Here is a 19,920-nt window from a genome sequence, read left to right as displayed (position 1 = left end):
AAATCAAGCAGGCCACCCTCTTCATAGGAGGCACGCTAGGGGGGCTGAGCTTGGCTGATTGACTAAAGGATCTGTTTCGAAAGATTGGTCAGTGAGTCGGGGAGGCAGCAAGTTGAATCAGTACAAATTGTAACTACAGGCGAATATTGGGCGAAGAACACATCTTAACATAGGAGATGGTAACTACTTTAAAATATGTGTGCATTGTGAATGTTATTAAAAGAAAAGCTGCACTGACACTATCAAATTATTGGGAAGCAATTGTCAAAACAGTCTAAAATTAAAATAGGCTATTGTTTCCAGTTCATGGTAAAATAAGAACGAATAGCTATTTGCTTTGCAAGAAAAGTTCTGGGAACATGGCCCACGATATCCGCATTGTTGCAGTGAGCCATTTCTTCAGAGGTGCAATTTAAATAGTCTCGACTCTTAACCTAGTTTGAATGAAGAACCCCAAGTGTGCTGCATTTAATGTTCGGTTGTTAGTTGGCAGAAGGATTACATCATATCCCTATAGCAGTTGGAAGTTACACTGCAGCGTCAGGGTTATATATTTTTTAACTATGCTGGAATAGTGCCAATCTAGCGCATGTGTAGCAGAGCTCTTCCAAAAGTTAGAATAGAAAATCACAAACTAGAACATGAACATTGCCATGTTGTGGATAGATTAGAAAGAAAAGTTTAAATGTATAGTTGGTAAAGGTGAGCTCCCAAGTCTTCTTAGGATCCGGCTACATTTGGATTCAGTTTGAGTTGAAGTAGGTGGCTCCAGATTATTAGTGCTAGAGAAAACAACTCATTCTAAAATTTGGATTTTTTTGCTTTAAAAAAAAAATATCTAAGAGGCACAACTTGTCCTGCTAACTTTTCTTTTCCCTACTGTTACGTTTATTTTTCAGGTACTTTGGCAGGGTGAGCTATAGAGTTTTATATCTGACCCATGCCATTTTAGGTTCATTCTGGCTTCAAGAGGAGGTCAGTGCAGAATGAGGCTGATGTGTTCCCATTTTCTTCTTTTTTTTTTCTGAAGTCAACTACCGCATGTAGTATGGGTTTTGGTGTCAGTGCGCAAAAAGCACTGGCTACTTATCTTGATCTATTATAATTCCATCTATTTCCCGAGGGCAGCAGATGATTCACCTTCAAATTATCAACGTCCCCTCCTGCCCTAGAAAAACAGTCTCTTCTATCCTTTTGCAGTCTGGCCCCTGCACCCGAAGAATGCTAAGCCGAAACTGGCATTTGAAATGTTACTTATTTCGCCTGTGCCATCAATATATAGTGAACAAACTGTATAGACAGATATGTTCCTAATAGAACATTAAAGCATGACCATTATTGGTTTTCTTTTTTTTTTTCTTTTCAAAGCATGTATTTTAGTTATTTTTTCCCCAATATGTATAACATTTTTTTTATTTATTCACCAGGGGCAGTCTACCTGGAGGGCGGCTTGATCGAAGCTCGTAAATTATTTGGACGATTGCTTTTTAATGATCAGGTTTGTATATTTTCTTTGACTGGAATTCTCGTTGTCGCTTTACTGTCTTGTAGTGATTGCTTTCCAGTCATTATTGACCCCTAAGCGAACAATAAAATGGAAGGAATGACTATTTGAAAAGTTGCACAATCATTCCAATCTGTTGTCAAAGTTTTCATGATGTATTTCCTCATCTGTGCTAGCCTAAACATATTTGAAGTTTGTGATCACACACAATATTTTAGACGAAAGCTTTTTCAACTGTCACGAACAGTCTTTGTCCTGATAAGCACGGTAGATTGTCTGACTTTTTAACACGTCTAAATATGATCTTATTGTTTCTTTTTCACAGTGTTGATTGTGCTACAGTATGCAGTGTTTTTTTTTTTCGAAATCCTGTCTGGTCTTTTTAGGTAGAGCCTTGGCAGCGTATTCACTGCTTTGCGAGGCATGCTGTATTAGAGTATGCACTTGTAACTCCACCTATATTTTTCATGATTGGTTTGTGTCTTTGTCCTTTGTAAATGCTAACTTCTGATTTGGTAATCGGCTTGTTAGTCCCTCCTTAGTACCGCCTTGTCTTCATTTGTATCCTCTCATGAGGACTGGCCCTTTTTCTTCTGTTACACCGTCTGTGTGTAGTCTGTAAGTACTATTTTCTTTAATGGATTTTGCCCTAATCCAGGCACAATGTGCTTTCCTTACATTCAGCGCGCTATTCGCGCTTTCACTTTTCAAGCAGCTGGGACAATGGCGGCTGCTTCTTTGGAATGCCATAGGTCTCGCATTTAGGAGAGTTTGAGCTATTGGAATTGTAAATAACAATAGCTTAAACTCGCAAATGCAAGACCTATTGCTTTACAAATATTTTGTTTTCAATTGTTTCCAAGCGCCCCATGCCGCGCTTGCACTTAATAGATGCCATGCCTCTTTCTTTAGAAGCAGCTCGTCCAAAGAAAGGAGCCAGGCATTTATTAAGTGCAAGTGCGGCATGGGGCGCTTGGAAACAATATTTGCAATTCAATAGGTCTCGCATTTGCGAGAATTTAAGCTATTGACATTTGCAGAATATCTCAAAGTCTTGTAAATGCAAGACCTATTGCATACACATGCTTGTTATATTAGTTTGCAAACAAAGTGCTGTGAGAATTGTATGTTACTTTCGATATAGTGTCACTTTGCCTTGGAAATGGGATCTTCTGTTCCTTCTACATTGCTTCTTGAAAAAAATTAAAATTTATGGGGGGTTTGAAAATCGCCACTATCTGATTTTCAATGTAACATGAAGGTGCTCTACATTTTTTCTGGTCACAGTTAAGCTAACTGATACAAACTTTCTTGTTAAATTAACTTTTTTGTTGTTGTACAGTTTATTCACGATAAAAAGTATTTGATAAATTGTTTCTTATTACGAAATGGAGTTTTGCAAGTCTTGTGTAATGACATATAGTGGCACAGTACCTTGTTGTGATCTTTTAAGAAGACGGGAGGAGGGAGCGTGCCAGAATTTAAAGACCAGTGACATCACATGCTTATTACATTCTCCCCTCATCCTTGGTAAATGGTCCTTCCCCCAAGTCTTCACATTGCTTTTCATCTCCTTCCTTGCGAGCAGGCCTGTTCTCTGTGCGACCCACCTCGCTCCCCACCCCACCTTGCAGTAGGTTGTATCTGACAACCTTCCTTGACTATTTATCCAGCCTGCCTTCCTCCCTGATTCGCATTGATTTGTGTTGCTTCACTTCCTTCATTCCCCTGTGCGCTCCTGGATGTGTCCCATGCTCTTCTTTTGGCTAAATACTTAGGATACTCATCTATCCACCCGTGTTCTGTATTCACCTACTCTTCATCAGACTAGTCTGAGAAGTCACCACAAGCTCCCTAGGCCGTCTGCAAAAGTTTATACATTTGCATATAACTTGCAATGAAACATTTTTATTCCAGCGCTCTGGCTGTACCCACTTTGTTATGGAAGCCGCAATCAAATACACTGGAGGGAGGTTATGATTTCTCTTTAAACCCTCCTCATCGCAGACCTTCCCTTCACCAAAGGCCTCCCATGCCACAGGAACAATCCTACATTCATTTCCCACAGGTCTGCGGGGCAGATGCTAGGATTTGCAAGCTTCGGAATTTCAAAATCAAATAGCTAAACACGAAGACAAACCCTTATTAAACTAAAGAAATTAAAATATGAATCTTTTGGTAATGGTAGTTGTGATGTCCCACCAGCTCTTGTCAAATGCAAATATGCAAGTAGACTGTGTATTATCTGCTCTTAATGACTGTATTGCAAACATTCTGATGGATTGCTGTAACAGCTGTACTGAACAGGACTCACAGGGCATCATGTGACCGAAAGAAGGATGACTACTGTAAAGTGGGGGGGGGGGGGAGGCGGGAATAGTCATAGTATGAGCACTTGAAAGTAGTGACACTAGTTTGTTGCACACCATTAAAAATTTGTGATGGCGAAACATATTCCATTCATTGTTGAAAATCACATTTTTGCAAGTCCCTGGCTGAGGAGGCAGTGAAATAGGCAGGGATGGCATAGTGTTTTATTCAGATGCACTCTGTCTAAACCACAGTTACTCATTATAATTTTTTGTAGGCTATCACATTCCACTTTAAAAAGCACAGGTGTAGTGTTTCTTGGTGCTTCTCTTGAAACAACATACCTTTGGAAAATCTGAACTTGGATTTGCAAGAATGGCCAAGGATGGTGGAGCGAGTGGGAGAGTTAAAAGAAAAGGCTATGGTTTGGTAAAATTAATAAATAAATCCGGTATTTGTAAAGCGCGAACAATTACCCATAAGGGTGTCAAGGCGCTGGGAGCCGTCGTTATGATTAAGCGAGCTATTGCCCAGAGTCTCATCGTGTTGGGCTATCCTGTGGCCGGCACCGGGGATTGAACCATGAACCCCCGTGTTCCGGAGTCAGCCGCCCTGGCCGTTGCGCCGCACCTCTTCCCTTCGTATCAAAAGGAAGAGTAGAAAACTGAAAAATACGAAGCAAAAATGGAAGATTTAAGAGAACTGAATGTAGACAAATGGGACCAAAAGTACATCGAAAGTAATGGTGTTTATATTGGGAGACTGGCAGCATGCGTAGTTTTTGTGAACTTTAGATTGAGATATTTTGGGTTAGCTGTGTTTTTTTTTTCTTTCACTAAGAGGTTTTATTCCTTTTTCTTTTAACAAAAACCTAAGGATATGTAGTGACCTGTTTACCAAAAAGGTAGCAAATTTGCACCGATAAAGTTCACAAATATTGGCAGTGGAAGGCTTGGAAAGCTGCATCCTTCTCATGTTTCCAGGCATGCTACTGCCAATCAAACACACAAAAGATGACGGGACGAATGCTTGCAAATAGTCTAACCACTGGCAATACCTCAAATTAGCATTCAAATCATACTTTTTTACAAAGCAACAAGGGAACAGCCAACCTATACAAAAACACGTTTTTGTGATGCACCTCCCTCTTTGTACAATCTCCCTCCTTATTTGAACCAAAAACAGAGCCTTATGCTCACACTGTGTGCACTCCACTTCCCCTGCCGTTCCACTGGGGCGGTTAAAACAACCAAAATACACTTCACCAACTGTAGGTTGCACCACCTTATTAGGAAGTCCACAAAGAATAACTATACAAATGTCCATCCAATGTTGAAAGTAGTAAAAGTCCTTTATTTGCGTTTCGTTCTATACGAAGAACTTCATCAGGGCTGTAAAAACACATGTATAATACAATGTAGTGAAATACATATACATAAATACACACATAGTTAAAGTTAATTATGCACCTACAATTGATAACATTGCTTAAAACAGGAGAGCTTGGCTTGTTAGAGAGTGGGAATAGTCCTTTATTCTTCTTTTCAATATCGGTAAATATATACACCAAACAGGCAATGCGTTTCGTTCAATACGAAGAACTTCTTCTGGGCTGTAAAACACATTTAAAAACACATGTATAATACAATGTAGTGAAATACATATACATAAATACACACATAGTTAATTATGCACCTACAATTGATAACATTGCTAAAAATAGGAGAGCTTGGCTTGTTGTGAGAGAGTGGGAATACTCTCTTCATACTCAACCCCCATAAACTGTTCACATTTGTTAACTAAGTTAACACCAATCACTTTTGTTCATTGCACACTGCTTCTGACTAGCCAAATTCTTGCTTGTTAGGAATATCACAATAATTGCTTAAAATGCTTAAATGTCCGCTAAAACCTGGTCCTTTATATGACTCCCTCCTTACAAACGAAATGATTCTTGGTAACATTATAACCTAATATTTGAACATACTCCATCTCAGGATAGGAGAATTGGACATCACATATAGACATTTGGAAAAGGAGATAAACATTTGGACTAGAAAAAAACACAATTTCCTAGTCCTCCAAACAGAATATAACAATCAAATCCTTGTTGATATATAGTTACACCTACCAGGTCAAATCTTTGTTTCCAAGTTTCAACCCGAGCAAACGAAAGTGGTCATCCAGTGTGTTACACTAATTATTCACCGCGACTTACCACCTCAGTTATGATGATAGCAGGCAGAGACAGATTATGTCAACTATGCTTGTAAAATATAAGCAAACAATAATCAAATGGTTGAAGCTATAGATGCACTTTGCTATAGTGTAGCAATAATTTCAAAAAGATATGTATGCGCTTCATACAGCCTGTCATGGTTCACGGTTCATATATTCAGTCCCTTTAATACAGTCCCAACAGACACCATCTTGTCCCTAAATCCCATATAATAAGCACCATCTCACCTATAAAGAATGCTTGATCGGGCTACAATCCAAACTCCAAAGACAAACAGTGTAAAAGGCTGATGTGCTCAAAGTGAAGTTGTAAATAATAAACATTGAATATAAAAATACTATATATGGTTTCTTCCCAACCTCACTTTATACCATACATACTCTATAGCCAGTAGATTGTAAATTGCGGTGCAACATTAATAGACGATATGTGCTCAAGTAATTGCCACGTCTATACCCCCATTCTAAAAGAAATGTATTCGAGTGGCTTCTACAGGCAGCATAATTGCCATCCCGCCCCATATGGCACTTTCACTATTATGTCGAGCTAATTTAATCCCGGCTCATATTTCAAATTTATAGATCCTCCCACGAAGATGCATCAATACCAGGAGCCAATAACCTAATGTTTACGGCCCCACTATGCTTTAAGAGTATAGGTATATATACAATGTGTAAATGTCAAATGAAGTCTTGAGTAGGTCTTTGCTCTTGGCTCCCCAAGATTATTCAAAGCCCGAGCCCGAGCTATTTTGATACTGAAACATATTATGACATATTGACTTTTGGTTAAAATATGTCACAGAACCAACCAGCAAATCCAATCCTGGAAGCCCTGTCCCCGTGCATATGCACTTGATTGTAAGCTCTCACACAGTACTGGTACACAATGTGTACTTAGAAAGTTATGGCTGGTGAGCCCCTATTTCAAAATACCAACGCCTTGACAGGCTCTATGAAGCGCATCAATATCTTTTTTGAAATTATTGCTACACTATAGCAAAGTGTATCTATAGCTTCAACGATTTGATTATTGTACGCTTATATTTTACAAGCATAGTTGACATCTGTCTCTGCCTGCTATAATCATAACTGAGGTGGTAAGTCGCGGTGAATAATTAGTGTAACACACTGGATGATCACTTTCATTTGCTTGGATTGAAACTTGGAAACAAAGATTTGACCTGGTAGGTGTAACTATGTTTCTGTATACAATGGAGGGCTAATTTGCAATATGAGGATTACATTATATCTACAAGGATTTGATTGTTATATTCTGTTTGGGGGTCTTGGAAATGGTGTTTTTTTCTAGTCCAAATGTGTATCTCCTTTTCCAAATGTCTATATGTGATGTCCAATTCTCCTATCTTGAGATGGAGTATGTTCAACTATTAGGTTATAATGTTATCAAGAATCATTTAGTTTGTACGGATGGATTCATATAAAGGACCAGGTTTAGCGGACATTTAAGCAATTATTGTGATATTTCTAACAAGCAAGAATTTGGCTAGTCACAAGCAGTGTGCAATGAACAAAAGTGATTGTGTTAACTTAGTTAACAAATGTGAACAGTTTATGGGGGTTGCGTATGAAGAGTGGGAGTATTCCCACTCTCTCACAACAAGCCAAGCTCTCCTATTTTTATGTACATTGTATTATACATGTGTTTTTAAATGTGTTTTACAGCCCTGAAGAAGTTCTTCGTATTGAACGAAACGCATTGACTGTTTGGTGTATATATTTACCGATATTGAAAAGAAGAATAAAAGACTTTTACTACTTTCAACATTGGATGGACATTTGTATAGTTATTCTTTGTGGACTTCTTAATAAGGTGGTGCAACCTACAGTTGGTGAAGAAAATCATACTTTTTTGTCCACTTTGACATTCTTGACAACAGGCCTACTGTAGGGTTTGGCATACAGGGTGTCTGAGGACTTTATATCCTCCACTCTACGTCTACTTGGCCCTCCAAATTTAGTGATGTCTTTCGGATCTGCGGACATCGCAGATATCTCTATACATTAACAGGAACCATCGTCGTGGCGGTTCCTGTTAATGTAAAAAAAGTTTGATGGACAGCTCAGTCAAACATGACCGCTGGCAATCAGACATTTCTAAAGCTTTTACTTTTTCAAAAACAAACTTCCATCGTGGGAGGTGGTTTTTTAAAACAAAAAACACATTTTTTTTCCTCCTATGGTGTGGGTGGCAATTTTCATTTTTTTACTGTCCCTCACTGCCAGGAATTCCTGGCTTCAACGGACAGTAAAAACAAAAAAAGCCATATAGCCATTCACTCCAATGCAGACGATTGGATGACTTCCCTCCAACAGCGAGTACTCCATCGGAGGAAGTTTACATTGCAGGAAATTTTACTCCATATGCTGAAAACTTGTGGTGCACTCAACTCAAAATTGAGTGGGCAGATCTCGAGTTTGGCTGATTGGATTCTCTCTCACCACAGTAGTACCTGTTGTCAAACTCTAAATCAGCCCCAGAGGCCGTTCTAATGAAAATCTATTGTGACCCTGTTCCTCGTGGGAACAGTCCATACCGAGCCTTGGTCATCACACCCATTCACCCTGCGGCCCACCGCTTTTATAGTTGTTACATTTGAATTTAACCCCCCCGAGCCCCCCCCCACACACACACTCAAACTGCACTGATTAAGCTACGCCCATGATTTATGCATCCTAGTTCCTGCACTTTTGTGTATATTTTAGTACTGGTGTGGTCTCTCCGCTTTAGATCACTTGCAGCTCTGCGTGTTCTTTTGAAAGTGTTGCTGTCTGATCGTGCAGCAAAGCCATTTACTGCAACAGCTAATCTTTCCGAAATGCATTTGCCTGCAGTATTGAATTTGTTGTGTGTTGTCACCCTCTGAAATGGCTCCATATTTCATGCATTGACAACGTATTCAGTGTTGTGGAATTTGGTAAATTGCTCTCCAGAGAATTAAAGACATCTTTCAATCTTTGCAGAATCTGCAGGAAGTATGGCTTCATTACCCACAGCATCCACTCCAGGTAAGTGAATGTCGCTCTTTGCAACTCATTACCAAGCCCTTTTTCTAGTAATGCATTTATTCTCGCTTTCCAATGCCTATTTCGACTTTCAGCCTTGGTGCCAACAGTGCATTTACTCACCGGCTCATTCATCTGATTATTTTCCTGTGCAATGAATGAGCAACATCTCCAAGACTACCATTGCTTGCTGTTGGTACAGAGGATATGCAGAATTTGTTTTAAATTTAGCAGCTTTTTGATATTGTTTTTGTTCTTTGATTTCTTCAGTTTAAACAGTAGTTGAAATATTCATATTAAAATCTGTATTTACTACATAAGTGATTCTGTGTCAAATGTGCATAATTTAGTTTGTGGAAAGATATCTTGAAGCACCCCCAAAAAGTAAAATAGGTTATTATGCAAAATGCCAGCTCCACATTTTGCACTATTTTTAATTTGCAATGCATTCTTCTTTAGTGTGAGTATGCAATCCATGCTAAAAAAAAATGCTACATTGCATGTTAAATGAAGAACAGCTGCTTGCATTTGGCTCATTCACATTGTGCTCCTGCTTCAGTAATAGGATATTTACCCAAAGTCTCAATCATGCAACATGGCGTAATGTCAGGCATTTTATGTAACAATTGTGAAGTGAAATGCTGGAAATTACACAAGATTAAACCAGGGCAAATAAAAATTTCGTCCAGGCCAAATAAAAAGATGCCATGGGTGCTATTCACAAACTGCATTTTCTAATACTGCAGAATGCTGCTCACAAACCTACATGTGGAGTTTACACCTCTGCCTCTCGTATATATAAATGTGCAGAGAACTTTCCCCTGACTGCTAAGTCTCTACACACAAAGGTATACGTTTTAGTTGTAAATGTGGGAGGTACAAAAAGGAGTGGCTGTAAAGATAAGAAATGCTTATGAATAAAGAGGAGAGAATTATGGGAGATTAAGGAGGGGTTAATGGAACATCTGGAAGGGGTTTAGGGAGGGTTGTCAACCCACCCACAAAAGAGTAAGCCTATAGCTATTCACAAACTGCACTTCTAGAGTTACAACAGCCAAATAGGGGCCCAAAACAGAAGTAAAGTATTCCAGCTCAGGGCTGGAGTAAGTCTAGCATTGCACAGAGCCACGTACTGCTATTGCGACCCCCTCACATGGAAAATAATTGTTAGAGAGTTTGAAATAGAAACCTATACAAATAAGTGGTACGTTAAATTATTCAAAATAGAAAAATGATATATGTAAATATATATAAATGTTAAAAATTAATAAAAACTACGTTTTATTTCATTGTACATTATTTTAATAACTTTTTGCATTTAAAAATATATAAAAATACATTTTATATGCTTATTAAAATATAATTGAATTACCTTTAATAAATTCTGTATATATAAAGGCGAATTTACATATTCCAAAACTAGAACATATATTGCTGTACCCAGTAAAAGTGATAAATTAGCTCTTTTGTCTCAGTCCGTGTCTCTGGACTCAATGGGCGCAAAGAAGAAATGGTATTGCCCTGCAGTAGTATGCAGGCAGAAAAGGATCAGTTGATCTTGCAGTTCAAAGGTGGAGGCGTCAAAACTGTATGAGCATAGAAAATGTATAGAAAAGTAAAATTTTAAAACTGTATACTGAAAGGTGATCTCTAACCATCAGAGAATTTAAATACTGCAAATAATAACATTCGGAACCTGATGTGCCATACATCTCCCAAAATTGCAAAATGCAGACATACAACACACAGCTATAGTGAGCCACTGAGGACCAGTGTTAATCTCCTAAATGTATCACCATTTCCTCGTACTTGTTCAAGCCATTTGGAATCTTGGTATTGAGCACCAGAATATATCTGGATTCCAGCTGTCTCAGACTTTGTGTGCGGTTATCTCCTCTTCTGCTAGCAGATACCCTATGAAGGGCAAATAATCTTAAAAGGACACTTCTGCCATTGAGTAAGCTGGCAACGTGCTGTGCTACTGAGTGTTGTCTGTCTGAGTTTTTAATTGCCAGCATATGGTCCAGCACATACTTCTTGACCGGATGAATACTGCCTACATACAACTTTCCTTGTGGAAAAACAAGGTATACACACAAAAGTCTGAATGGCAATTGAGAAATCTATTAATTTTGTTTTCAGTACCCAACAAGGGGGAAAATAATTGTTAACATTATGGCTTAATCTGCACACTTTACATTTGTAAAAGCCATTCATAGAACCACCAGATTTCTTCACAATAGAGCCCGCCTCATTTCTACTCAACCTGTCTCTTAGGAAATAAGTCATAATAAGTATCCTCAATTGATAAAACATCCTAGTTTCATTGTGGAATCTTCTGAACTTTACCTGATTTATGATACAATGTAGTGATAAATCTCACCTGGTTGGTGGTTTGTATGTTATGCAAAGGTTTAATGGCTAACCAGTTCTCTGTTGGTGTTTTGGCCCTCACTAAGGGCAGTTTTGAGTATAGCATGTTTGTACCATCTTTACTTAAACCTGGTGACCATAGTCTTGCATTCTGTGTGAAATGCTGTATCGGAGCTACAATTTCTCCGAGCTCGCAGAAATTCCTCATAGAAATGTTGTTAAGTTAGAAGGATGGCTGCTGCGAGCATGTGGAAAGGTGTTACCTGGAGTACTCTTTCTGTACAGCTTGGAGATAAATGTGCTGTTCACTACCTCCACTTTAGTATCGAAAAAACAACACTTACATCGCTGTGAACACCCTCAAGTCTCAAATTCAGCTCATTGTAATTAAGTTTGGCAATTGAATTATTCGCCTGTTCCTCGTAACCTCTCCAAACCAGGAACAGGACGTCAATATATCAGAACCAGATGATAACATGAGAGTTCTAGATCTCTATGGCTCCAGCCACCTGCTTCTCCAACCATCACATGAGAAGGTTGGCATAACTCTGACAATCATCTGCTGTTTGTCGTACGGTGGTTTTGGCTCTACAGTTAAACTAAAAAAAGCTAATTTCAAGACAATACGGGGTCATAGTGAGTAACATCTCCGTATCCAAAAGCAAGGATAGGGATCACGCCCTCAAGAAATGTCAGCAAGCTTGAATACCGTCAGCATGTCTAATGCTTGTATTAAGTTGAAATTTCTGGAGGTATTTTCCAGTAAAGAGCCCCTGGATGACACAATGGGTCTACCCAATAGATTAATGGGGTATTTGTGGATTTTGGGCAAGAGGTAAAGAATAGGTGTTTTGGGGAATTTGTTGAATGAGAACTGGTACTCCTCCCACTCTATTAAGCATTGATCTCTCCAATCTATCAATATATCATGGTACATCACATTCGAAATCTCTGCATCACTTTTAGAGACCAAAGCATGACAGTCTCTTTTACTCAACTAATGTAAACCTTCATTAGTATAAGCTTCCATATACAAGACTACAACATTACCACCTTTGTCAATGTTGTGGTCTGCCTTTAGATCATTATTCGCCAGCCTTTCATTCTTGATAAAATTATCACATTGTTATCTAGTGTATTTGTCCAGTTTCTTGAAGTCACAAGTAATTAGAGATTCAAAATTGTCAAATGAATTTTGTAGGAGGGTGGGGTTAAATACTGATATAGATTTAAAATTACTAGGCTCACTTAGTCCCAAGTCAATTTCTATATAGTCCAAGTTCAAATATTTGTCCCCAGTATTTGTACTTTCTGGATTCAACTCCGCAAGAATATAAACAGATCAATAGCCCAATGTTCAATTTGCTGTGTGGCTCCACATTCGTGGGGAGTGTTATCGTCGTCTCTTATTGCACACAATTTGTGTAGTTTGAGTTTAGGTATGAAATGGATCAAGTTGAGCCTACTGTGTGAATAATTAAATCAATTAACCGGACAAAAAGAAAGTCCTAGTTTCAACACCTTCACTTCAACCTCAGGTAAAGAACGGTTGGAAAGATTTACCACACGTTTGGGTGTTGTTTTCATTGTCACATCTTCTGGTCCCTTGTAGTTATTCCCATGGGGTTATTCCTGATTTTGCCACGTTGTCCTCTTCTTTTTTGTTGTTGTGCCTCTGTCTCGCCCTCCTCTGCCCCAATCCTCCTTCCAGTTATGTTGATTTCTTTCTTGTTGGATCATGCATAGCTCCTTTCACAAATGTCATGGTTTGGATTAATTGCTTTCAGGGTGTTCGTTGGCGCATCCTTCTGATATGACACTTTTACTCTGCTCACTGATGGATCCAGCTGTTTCAGATTGATTATCTCTTCCAAGGTCACTAAGTTGGGGGATGCCTTCCAATTCTTAATTACCTCACGGTACTTGTGGCTGAAGGTCAACACCCTGCCATCTTCGTAATATTTTTGATCATGCATAAACTTTCTTTGGTTTTTAAGTTGGATAACTTCCTCGTGTTTGTGGATCCTTTGTATAATGCCTTCTATCTTTTTGTCAAATATTTCAGTGGTATTATCTTTAATTCTTATACAATCAGTTCACTTTCCTTCAGAACATCTTCACGTTCTCACCAGGAAATTTCACCAAGGTCTTCATCATTTATTAAAACAATCTGCTAAATGGGCTGCCCGTCCTTTGGATCAGTATGTTCATACGTAGGGGCAGTCAAAATTCAGCGCCCCCTTGGTAGGTGGCTGCTCACCACTATTTGGAAGTATCTCTCCTCAAACGTTTCTCCAACTTGTACATCTGTTTGTTCATGGTCAATATTGCTGTGGTACCTGGGATAGTGTTCTGCTGTAGGTTTGTCCTTGTGAACAGTTCATCTGCCATTAATTACCTTCTTGAGTCCACTTCACTAGCCATAATGACAAGTAAACGATCAGCACAGTATCTTGGTTTGATTTGTAAATAAGAGCCAGGTGCACCATCTGGGAAAGCTCACAACCAGTGGCTGTGTATGCCCCTGAAATATGTACAGGACGTCGTATGTCAATATATTCCAATAAGTAGTTGCCGCACTGAACAGCACAAGCTTATCAAGCTTTCAAGCTGGTGATCACCCAAGATGGAACGGCCGTCACGTACTCCGATGCGGCTTGCACGTTACTCCGGTTTTCAGTCACCCACCTGTAACTCTCGAAGATGTTGATGCAGCTGGGTAAGTATTCGTCACTCATGGGTTAAACCGCAGTTCAAAATCGAATCTGCAATCTGCATTCAGTGTTCCTCTATGCGGGACCCAATGAGGTTGGTGTACGCACGGGGAGGACCTGTCATCATGCAGCTTCACTCTCCTTATGACAGGAACACATGTTCTCCATTTCAAACAGACTGGAAAGTTTCAGGGTGATTCGTCAAGCAGGGGCTGAGAAAAATGGGGGTCCCTAAACACTTTTCCCCCATGCAGTGGCTTTGGGAACTTGGAATTTTTTTAACATGACAACAGGCCGACTGCTGAACGAGTTACACCAAGTTTGGCAGAAAACTAGCTCTTGGTCCAGAAAGAGTGTTTTTGGTAATTTGGTGTAAATCTGTTCAGTAGTTTTGTAATTAAATAAATTAAACTGTATATATTTAGGGGCATGGATCCTCCGTGGATCTACCCGTGAAGAGTCGTCGGACTGGGGCAAAAAAACAAGGCCCTGACTGGCTGCCACATGAAAGGAATGTTGCGGCCGCCATATTGTTTCTCGGTTGGTCGAGGGTTGTTTGGGTTAAGGAAAGTGAAAAATAACATAAGGGGTCTGCATAGAGATATCCTGACCCCATAGGACACATGGAGGGGTCTCTGAGGGACTCCTTTTGGGAAAAATATTGCCCAATTATTTTTTGTGCCAATCCACGGACCAACCGCAGGGCTCAGCGCGGCCCCTAGTGTATATTCGTGATGGATCCAAGACCCAAGGGAAAAGAAAAATACACCCACTTACACAGCAAATCCCCGTCGTGCATTGTCCTGCGGCCAGCCCACGTTGTGCACGGCCAAAGGTAATGCGCATCGGTGTTTGGATTAATGTACAGTAATTATATATTACTTTTTTTAAATCATAGAAATTCACTGAAAAGACCAAAGGTTACAGGGACGTTATAGTTAGGTTCATGTTTTAGCCACACAAAACCATAGAAATTCATCAGTTATAGTTATACTTTTACTTATTTGATGAAATTATAACTCGTGCCATTGGGTAACTTTAGGCCAGGAATTATAGTTTCTTAAGATTAGTATAACTGCTGAATTTCTTTGGTTTTGTGTGAGTAAAAGGTGAACCTAACTATAACATCCCTGTAACCTTTGTTTTTTATAGTGAATTTCTATGATTTTTTATTTAACATAAATCAAGGGCCCAGTATTTACATGTTATATCCTCTAATAATTATCATTGATGTTGTGTTTTGTGGCTCACAGATGCTCATGCGGTTGTCCATAATTTCAGTTGGTACAGTTCATGAGCTCAGGTGCCTTATTTATTGGGACTGGTAGCCTTTCTTTGAGCTGGGGACATCAATATCCTCTAGAGTGTTTCTTCCTGTATGCACTGCTTGCCTCTTGTCTTGAGAGGGTGTGACTGAGTATCTTGTGGTTATCATTATTTAACATTGTTCACATCGATTAGCACTTTAAGACTCCCTCCACTTTTCGGGGACAAGGCAATTTGATCAGTTTGAAGTAGGCCATGGTTCCAGTATCTGATTGTGGAAGGCATGGATTTTAGGTTGGTTGGCAGGTACTATGAACACTTTAACTAGGCCTGTGGTGGTTGTGCAAACATTTACAGGTTCTTTGATTTCACCCTCATATTGTGCTTCTAGACTGTATGAACTCTGTTCTTTTTCTCAGTGTGCTGTCTCCGGTACTTATCTTTCCAACATTGTTGTTGGTTAGGCTACCTTCGATCCCGCTTTTAATCTTTGGGACATCTTCACCTTCGAATGGGCCTTTGGTTCTATCTACAAGTTTTTTGCACTTTCCTTGTCTAGGTTGCAGAAGATCATTAGAAAGAGTCATAGGCTTTTATGGCAGTAAGAGAGCCTGTGAAGGGTGATGCAATGTTGTACCTTTTCTGTGTACCGTTCCTATGACAATTCTTAATTCTCCGCTTCTGTTAAACTGCATTTTGGGGGCCACAAGGCAAATATAAGCTAATGGGTCTCAACCGTCGTGGCTAAAATAGTTTGTCACTGGTATTCTGGGGCCCACCCTACTATGGCTGTCCAAACTGGGCCAAATGCACACTCACCTACCGCCAAGCCTGCAAACACGATCAACTGCATCCTCCTCAACTTACGATCCCTGCACCGGCACGCCATAGAGATATGGGACCTACCTGACACCCTCGCCCCGGACGTCGTGTTTTTCACTGAGACCTGGACTACCACCAGCTCCGGGCCAGACATCTCCACAGCCATACCAGATGGATACAAACTCGAGAGGATAGACCGCCCCAACCGCCCGGGGGGAGGCCTCGCCATCGCACACAAAGCCTCTATCCAACTCTCTTTCTCCAGTCCTAGCAGCACTCTTCCCAACCTAGAACACCTCCATTTCCAGATACACACCAACCCTAGAACTACGCTTCGGGGCACGCTCATCGACGGCCACCTGGTCCCCGTGTACAGCCCACCACCACCATCACGGAACTCTCTGCAGCCCACGCCATCACGTCCACAAGCTATATTCTGCTTGGAGATCTCAATTTCCACCTCGAAAACCTCCGGGTCCCCGACTCCAACGCGCCACTTGAAAATCTTGCCAACCTAGGACTCAAGCAACTGGTCAATACTACCACCCACATCGCGGTGCACAAGCTGGACCCCATCTTCGCCGAAGGGGCAAACATCCAGTTCACCCACACGACCCATCACTCCTGGACAGACCACCACTGCATCCACTTCGACTTCACATCCAGCACCGGACCCAAACAAGCTTCGCACCCACCCCGACGGAACTGGGGCAAGGTTACCGAAGAACTTATCAACGCCACCCTCCTCCTCGAGCCCCACTCAGACACCGCCGACACCGACGCCGCTGCCAAGGAACTCCACTAGTGGATCGCCAGTTGTGCAGACAAGCTGGCTTCGCTCCGGCAGTCTTCCACTGCACGTCCGGTCAAAGCCGCCTGGTTCACCACCGAACTCCTCGAGTACAGATGCACCTTCAGGGGTCTCGAGAAATCCTGGAGGAACCAGAAGACCACTGAAGCCCACACCGACCACAAGATCGCCATGAAGAACTATCACCAGCTGATCAGAGAGACCAAAAGAACGTTCATCAGAGAAAAGATTAACAGCAACGCTACCAACACTAGCAAACTATTCAATGTCATCATACAGCTGACCAAGCCCTCATGCGAAGCCTCGGACATCACACACTCCCAAGATCTCTGCAACAAGCTCAGCACCATCTTCCACCAGAAGATCATGGCTCTCTACGAAAATTTCAACAAGCCTACCATGACCTGCACCCCCACTACCACTACCACCACCACCACCACCAAACCTACTATCACCACTTGGACAACAACATCCGTTGAACTCATCACCACCATCATGAAGAAAACGCGCTCAGGAGCCCCGACGGACCCCTGCCCCCGCACATCTTCCACAGAGCCTCCGCGGCCATCGCCCCGACCTAGCACGTGCCATCAACTCCTCCCTGGCATCAGGCACTTGCCCAGGGGACTGGAAACACACAGAAGGGAAGCCCCTCCTCAAAGAACCATTGGCCAACCAAGCTGACCTCAAGAACTACCGACCTATCTCCCTCCTCCCTTTCGCGGCCAAAGTCACGGAAAGGCTCGTAAATACCCAGTTGACCACGTTCATAGAAGATAACTGCAACCTGGATCCATGCCAATCCGGGTTCCAGTGCAACCACAGCACAGAGACTGTACTGAGCGCTGCTACCGATGACATCCGTATTCTTCTCGACCAGGGACACACAGCAGCCCTCATCCTCCTTGCCCTCTCAGCTCACACTGCACACTAGCCACCAGGCACCATTACGCGGGAATTGAGGGCGACTCCCTCAACTGGATCCGATCCTTCCTCTCCGACAGAACTCAGAGGGTCATACTCCCCCTTTCTCTCCAAACCCACCGACATCGTTTGCGGAGTCCCCCAAGGATCCTCTCAGAGCCCTACTCTGTTCAACATATACATGGCCCCATCGCCTCCATCGTCAGACAGCACGGGCTCCGCATCGTATCCTACGCGGACGACACCCAGCTCATTCTCTCCCTCACCAGCAACCCTGAAGACACCAGACTCAGCTTCCAGGAAGGAATGACAAACGTGGCCAGATTGATGAGACAGCTGCCCCAAACTCAACTCCGAAAAGACGGAGGTGCTCATTTTCAGGCCCAGCCCATCCGCTTGGAATGACACCTGGCGGCCTCCCTCCCTTGGACCCCGCCACCCCGACAGATCACGCTCGCAACCTCTGCATAGTCCTAGACTACTCCCTCTCCATGAACGTCAAATCAACGCCATCTCCTCCACCAGTTTCAACTGCCTCCGGATCCTACGCAAAACTTTCAAGTGGATCCCCTCGGACTGCAGAAAGACCGTCACACACGCGCTCATCACCAGCCATCTCGACTACGGCAACGCACTCTACGCCGGAATCAACAAAGCCTTACTACGCAAACTCCATACCATCCAAAACGCGGCCGCCAGGATCTTCCTTGGGTTACCACGCCACGAGCACATGACTCCACACCTGCGAGAACTCCACTGGCTTCCTGTGGAGAACAGTTACCTACAAATTAATCATGCACGGCTTCAAATCCCTCAACAACATCGGACCCAAATACCTCAACAGCCGAATGAGTTTCCACGCTCCCAAAAGGAACCTCCTCTCAGCCGACCTCGCATTGGCAGAGGTCCCCCACATTCGCCGGAGCAGAGCGGGAGGTAGAGCTTTCTCTTACACCGCAGCCACTGCTTGGAACTCTCTCCCATTAGAGATTAGACGCTCGCCAACCCTGCAAACCTTCAAACTGGCACTTAAGACCTGGCTTTTTGACTGACCGGAGCAGCCCCATACCCTCTTTCCCTCCCCAGCGCCTTGAGACCCTCACGGGTGAGCAGCACCCTTTACCAACCCCTGATTGATTGATTGACTGTCAGGGTAGCATGGAGCTGGCAGGCAGTGGCTTTTCAGGGAGATAATTTGGGGGGACAGGAGGTCAGAACTCAAATGTCAACCAGATTGCACAATAATATAGTGAATGCCTAGCCCACTGCTTATATTTTGTATAATAGAAAGTACTTTAATTATACACAACACAAACTAGACACTCCAAATGTCATTTAAGTTAGTGTTGCAATATACTTTTAAGGCCTAGTGAAATGTCAATCTTTAGGGTGCGGCTTCCTCCTTCTCTCTCTCTTAAAAGGTCCACCCTCTAGGGTAATTGTGGCAAAGATCCGGGAATAGGCGTAAAGGCGGCACAGATGCAAATCACTAGCAATTCCCCTAAATGTTAGCTCGTAGGTCAGGCAACTAGTCTAAATAAGACTTCCACACCCAAGATGATCAGTGAGCGAGCTAGGGCATTTAAATCCACAAAACAAAATGCAACTGATAACTGTGTAAGCATTTGATGCACTGCGCAACTGCCTTTCCATCACACAGCCGAACATCACCAGGGCGATACTTTTTCACCAAAATAATGTAATACCTAACTTTTACAACCCCAGCTGCTTGGACTTGGATCAGTGGCAGAAATGATGAGGGGTGCCTGAGACTCCTTGATCTCACAGCCACTCTTAGGCCTTTGACCGAATGGAGGCCAGAAGGTTGCTGAGCAGCGCTGCACCACAGGTGCTTACTCTACAACCCTGACTTGGATGCCTTTGTCGACATGCAGGTGAGGCGGGGCTACGTCATTCTTCATAATCTCTTA

General features: G+C 42.0%; 1 protein-coding gene across 2 annotated transcripts in view; it reads left to right on the top strand.

The window, feature by feature from the left end:
- The window catches only part of DROSHA (drosha ribonuclease III), a 692,102-nt gene that overhangs the window by 548,122 nt on the left and 124,060 nt on the right, over positions 1-19,920 (top strand). For both annotated transcript variants that reach the window (XM_086965123.1, XM_086965122.1), the window contains exons 23-24: positions 1,428-1,498; positions 9,038-9,082. In XM_086965123.1, coding sequence (XP_086821249.1) covers positions 1,428-1,498; positions 9,038-9,082 — 116 coding nt within the window. The remainder of the gene's footprint in view (positions 1-1,427; positions 1,499-9,037; positions 9,083-19,920) is intronic.

This window comes from Lissotriton vulgaris, chromosome 4_1 (assembly GCF_964263255.1).
Source record: "Lissotriton vulgaris chromosome 4_1, aLisVul1.2, whole genome shotgun sequence".
NCBI lineage: Eukaryota > Metazoa > Chordata > Amphibia > Caudata > Salamandridae > Lissotriton > Lissotriton vulgaris.
The sequence above is the reverse complement of the archived record's forward strand: the minus strand, read 5'-3'. Positions and strand labels throughout refer to the sequence as shown.